The sequence below is a fragment of the Hemiscyllium ocellatum genome, chromosome 22, assembly GCF_020745735.1.
Source record: "Hemiscyllium ocellatum isolate sHemOce1 chromosome 22, sHemOce1.pat.X.cur, whole genome shotgun sequence".
In the NCBI taxonomy this organism is placed as follows: domain Eukaryota; kingdom Metazoa; phylum Chordata; class Chondrichthyes; order Orectolobiformes; family Hemiscylliidae; genus Hemiscyllium; species Hemiscyllium ocellatum.
In genome coordinates, this window is record NC_083422.1 from 22,029,462 (window position 1) to 22,035,461 (window position 6,000).

Consider the following 6,000-nt stretch of genomic DNA (forward strand, 5'->3'; position numbering starts at 1 on the left):
TACTCCATGAAGCACTCCAGTATCATATCCAATGAGAAGAAGAAAGAGCAGTACATCTTAGGGAAATAAAGACATTTGTGAGTTAAATGCACCATGACTAATATTTAGATCACACATTTCCCACAGCATCTGCAAATCACTATTAAGGATTGCATATATGTTCAACATCCCTGGGAACCACCACTGACATAACTACTACAGAGGTACATTTTTAGGTCATCTAATTCTTCTAAATCTTTACTAACCACAGAGGGGAAAGATATGAAAGAGACCTAAGGGGCAACGTTTTCATGTAGAGGGTGGTACGTGTAAGGAATGAGCTGCCAGAGGAAGTCATGGAGGCTGGCACAATTACGACATTTAAATGGGTATATGAATAGGAAGGGTTTGGAGGGATATGTGGCAGGTGCTGGCAGGTGGAACTAGTTTGGGTTGGGATATCTGGTTGGCATGGGCGAGTTGGACCGAAGAGTCTGTTTCCGTCTCTATGATTCTACGACTCCATGTATGTGACCCAGCTAGTTAACTGCTAATAATTTCAAGAATCAAGAAACAGAACAGGGCTTAAGTCAGGATACAAGGAACAACACTGTTCCTACGTTAAAGATGTATTGACTTGACTGAGTGGTCAGTTTCAAATGTATGATGGTATTCGAGATGGGGCGTATTCATTGCAACTTTATATGTAAAATGAAGACCAACTGTAGATCCTGTCAAGGAAGACACATTAATACTTTCTGGATGTTATTCTTGGGAGTGTGAAATAGACCAGCACTCCTTTCATTCACTGAATTCAGTAGCAGTTATTAAACAGGAGCTAGATATAGTCACTGTGACAGTCCAAAGATTCCACCTCATGTCTCACTCTACTTTTCCTGCATTTCTTACATCCCTCCACCTGCTAATTTGACATGCTATCCAATGCCTTCACATCCTTCCTAAAGTGCCACGTTGAAAACTGAACACAAGTTTCCATTTGAGGCTGAAATGTATGTATGCTTGCTGATAACACAAATGCAAACTTTGATTTGGTTTCTTATTGGTAAATGTACCGGGATACAGTGAAAAGTATTGTTTGGTATGCTAACCAGACAAATCAGACCATACATAAGTAGATCCAGATAATAGGACAGAAAGCAGACATGGTGTTACAGCTACCGAGAAGGTGCAGAGAAAGATCAACTCTAATATTTGAGAGGTCCATTCTATTGGATAACAATAGGGAAGAAGCTGTTCTTGAAACTGTTGGTACTTGTTTTCAAACTTTTGTATTTTCTGACTGACAGAAGAGGATGGAAAAGAATATAATCGGGATGGGAGGGAGCTTTGATTCTGTTAGTTACTTGCCCAAGACAGTGATAAATATAAACAGAGTCAATGGAACAAAGGCTGGTTTTTGTGACAGACTGGACCGCATTCACAACTCTCTGTAACACACGCTATGAGGAGGGCAAAAGAGCTGCAAAGCATTATAGACATATGAAACGAATGGGAAACAATGTGATAGATGGAACATAATGTGGAGAAGTGAAAGCTTCTACCCTTTGATGGGAAGATTAGAAAATCAGAATTTTTTAAAAAAGGTTTGAAACTTGGAAATGTTACTGTTCAGAGGGACTTGGGAGTACTGACACAAGAAACACAAAGTTAGCTTGCAGGTATAGCAAGCAGTTAAGAAGACGAATGGCATATCAGCCTTATTGCAAGGGTATTGGAGTGTCAGAATAAAGAAGGCTTGCTACATTTGTGCATGGAGGTTGAAAGTCTACATTCTCTGGAGTTTAGAAAAATGGGAGGTGATCTTCCTGAAACATATAGAAGCTCTCAAGGTATTTGACCGAGTAATCAATGAGGTTGTTTTCCCTGGCTGGGGAATCTGGAAAAAAGGGGAATGTTGAGAATAACATTTAGGAGAATGATTAAGAGAGTTTACACAAAAAGTTGCAAATTTTTGAATCTCTACCCTGGAGGATTGCAGCTGCTCAGTTGTTGAAGATACTTATAGCTGAGAAAGATGGACTTTCGATCTCTCAGTGAACCAAAGAGACCAGGATGGAAAATGAAGTTGAAACCAAGGATCAACCAAGATCATTTTGAAGGGTGCAGCAGACTTGACAAGTCATGTTGCTCTCCTTGCTCTCCTTTCTTGTGAATTACTGTTTTATAAAGTTCCATTAAAACTTTGCTTCTTTTGAACTTGATTTATAAAGCCCAGTATCTCACATGCCTTATTAAATACTTCCTCAGCCTGCCTCACCATCTTCAAAGATTTGTGCACATATACCCCAAGTGCCACTACGCCTGTACTCTCAGAAGAACTGGGTCCTCAATTTCATTTTTCTTTTCCTCATTTTTCCTGCATCACTTCAACTTTCTGCATTAAATTCCACCTGCCACCTGCCTTCTCATTCCACCAACCTGTAACGCCATCCTCCTGACATCTCAAAAAATTTCCAAGTTTTGTTGTGGCTGCAAATTTTGGAATTGCATCTCGCATGTAATAACATAGATCAGGAAAAACTGTGCATTACACTGGTTCCTTGGAAAATGCACTCTGTACCATGGCTATCAAAACCAAACTGGATAAGCCAGCTGAAAAGAACAAAATACAAGACTCTGAGGAAAAGCCAGTGCAGGAGCTGAGCTGAGCTGCTCTTATAGACAACCAAGACTGTAATGACTGGCACTTCCTCCTTTGCTGTGGTTCTGATAAACTATTTAAAAACCTTAAGAAAATATAAAATAATAAATGCTTTTCTGCAGGAATTCACCACTGCTCTTTAATGAACTGGTTGCAAGATGTCACGTCAAGTTTTATTTTTGTGTGTGAGCATATCTGATTCCTGAAAGCTCCAGAAAATCTGATGCGCTACTGGCTCCTCAAATAACTGTACAACCTTAGCTATGACCAGAATACAACAGAGATTAAAAGCAATGTATTACTTATTCAGGTTAATGAGGGTGTGGGAGGATGGAAGAGAAAGTGGTTTGCTTGAACATCAGAAAGAGTTAGCAAAAGTTTGTTGTATGTCTTGCAAAATGACCCTCAATGAATACATTTCCCTGGAGGTGCACAGGAAGCAGCTGGTGTAAAAGATTAAGAGGCCAATATCATTTCGAAATAATTGCTTTCTAATTCTTGCCTAACAATCTCAGCCACACAACCTAAACCCCTCTGATATCAGTGTACCTCAGCTCCCTTCAATTCACCATTAACAATCTCATTTGCTTGATGGAATTCATTCCCTAAACATCACCTTTACAACCTTCCTCTTGGTTTTTATTAGCATTTTTGCTATTTTCCCTTTGACTACACTTTCACCACATCTCTTAATTATTCCATTTAATTAAACGTTTGACTTCTCTCCAACTGAATCATCGTTTTTACTTAATAACACAAGGAACACCAGAAGGATGCAATTTGCTTTTTATTACTGTGGTTGCTTAACACTCATTTCCACCTGAAATTTATTCACCTTCATACCTAAGACCAGTGCAAGTTTTAAGAGTCTCCAACATTAGAATCACTACAGTGTGGAAAGAGGCCATTCAACTCATTGAGTGTGCACCAACCCTCTGAAGAGCAGCCCATCCAGACCCAGACCCTTACCCAACCCCATAATCCCAAATTTACCATGGCTCATCCACCTAATCTGCACATCCCCAGACACAATGGGGCAATTCAGCATGGCCAATCCACCTAACCTACACATCTTTGGACTATGGGAGGAAACTGGAGCAAACCCAAGCAGACACGGGGAGAACGTGCAAACTCCGCAAAGACAGTCACCCAAGACTGCAATCGAAACCAGGTCCCTGGGTAAATAGGATAGTGAAGAAGACGTTTGGCATGCTTTCCTTTATTGGTCAGAGTATTGAGTACAGGAGTTGGAAGATCATGTTGGGGCTGTACTGGACGTTGGTTAGGACACTTTTGGGATATTGCATGCAATTCTGGTCTCCTTCCTATCATAAAAGATCTACAAGGATGTTGCCAGAATTGGAGAATTTGAGCTACAGGTAGAGGCTGAATAGGCTAGGGCTTTCCTTGGAGTGGCTGAGGGGTGACATTGAAGAGGTTTATAAAATTGAGGGACATGGATAAGGTAAATAGACAAGGTCTTTTCTCCGGGGTGAGTGAGTCCAGAAGTAAAAGGCATAGGTTTAGGTGAGAGGGGCAAGATATAAAAGGAACCAAAGGGGAAAGGTTTTCATGCAGAGGGTAGTGCATGTACAGAATGAGCTGCCAGAGGAAGTGGTGGAGGTTGGTACAATTGCAACATTTAAAAGGCATCTGGATGGGGATATGAATAGGAAGGGTTGAGAGAGATATGGGCCAAGTGCTGGCAAATGGGGCAAGATTAGGTTGGGATATCTGGTCAGTATGGACGAGGGCTCTGCTGTACATCTGTATGACTCTATGACTCTATGGTGCTGCAAGGAAGCAGTGCTGACCACTGAGCCACTGTATTGCCCTTTATAAAATTATAAAATTAAGAAGACACTAAGCTGATGTTGCAACTTTGATTCTCTCAATATAGTGCACCAGAAATTATTCATGAACAGACGTTAGCAGTTCTCATAAAAGCAGTAATCAACACACGATTGTGCATGATGTGGTAATGTCTGAAACACTTTTGCATGCTAACAGTGAACAGGAATAGCATATGTGCTATGAGGCACTACTGTGACTGCTGTGTGCAATGAAGTGTTAAAGACCTCAGGTCCTTTCAGCATGGAAGCAGACCCTTCAGTCCAACCCATCCATGCCGACCAGATATCCCATTCCAATCTAGTCCCACCTGCCAGCACCCGACCCATATCCCTCCAAACCCTTCCTATTCATATACCCATCCAAATGCCTCTTAAATGTTGCAATTGTACCAGCCTCCACCACTTCCTTTGGCAGAGTTGTGAATTTCACTGTTTGTTAATTTTCCCAGACACACTCCGATGTCCAGTGATACATGAATTCAAAACAGCAAAACAGAACTGTGCAGGTTCTCTCTCTCTCTCTCCCTCTTTCCTGCACTGTCCTCACCATGTGCTTTCTTTGTCTGTTCATCTCCCTTTCAAAACTGCTGTTGTTTTGACTTTTTTTCTCCAGATTTCCAAAACAACGCAACAGCATATAAAACAGTAATTGCTGCTCCTGGAATTCGAGCCCTGAGATGCTGTATTAGACAAGGTCCTTTCACAAAGGCCTGAATCCATGATTCATCCTGATTTTCAAGATTAACATCAATTATTGTTATTTAATTTAGATTTTATTTTCAAAATCAAACTTTAGACAACAGAAGGCCCTTGATATGTTTACATTCCATCTTGACACTAAAAGAAGTAGGGGAAGAGAAATAATTTGAAAAGGGAATGTTACTGGAGGACTGGCAGCCAACTAATATTATACCCATGCCATAGTAGATAGGTGAGGTCCTAGGAACTATAGATTAAGTAGCATAGCATCAGTGGTAGAAAAGTAAAGGACCATTTATCCAAACTGAAAAGGACATAAGTGCCAGACAACTACACAAGCTGGCAAGAGAAATCATTACTTGATCTCATTCTTTCTGTCCAATCCACTTGTTATAAAAGCTCCATCTAGGAGAGTATTGGTAGAAGTGATCACTCTATACTGCATGTTGAGGAAAAGTCTTGTCTTCACAGTAAGAAGACAGTGGGCACTGCTGTCTCACAGCGCCTGAGACCCGGGTTCAATTCCCGACTCAGGCGACTGACTGTGTGGAGTTTGCACGTTCTCCCCGTGTTTGCGTGGGTTTCCTCCGGTTCCTCCGGTTTCCTCCCACAGTCCAAAGATGTGCGGGTCAGATGAATTGGCCATGCTAAATTGCCCGTAGTGTTAGGTATGGGGTAAATGTAGGGGTATGGGTGGGTTGCGCTTCGGCGGGTCGGTGTGGACTTGTTGGGCCGAAGGGCCTGTTTCCAGACTGTAAGTAATCTAATCTAATCTAATCAAAGACTGTCCATCATGTTATGTGCCCC

At 41.4% G+C, this 6,000-nt stretch overlaps 1 protein-coding gene across 1 annotated transcript in view; it reads right to left on the reverse strand.

The window, feature by feature from the left end:
- LOC132826137 (kinase non-catalytic C-lobe domain-containing protein 1) overlaps positions 1–2,430 on the reverse strand; it is a 179,990-nt gene extending 177,560 nt beyond the window's left edge. Inside the window, exon 1 of the mRNA XM_060841784.1 lies at positions 2,419–2,430. Within this exon, the coding sequence (XP_060697767.1) occupies positions 2,419–2,430 (12 nt within the window). The remainder of the gene's footprint in view (positions 1–2,418) is intronic.
- Positions 2,431–6,000: the final 3,570 nt, after the last annotated feature.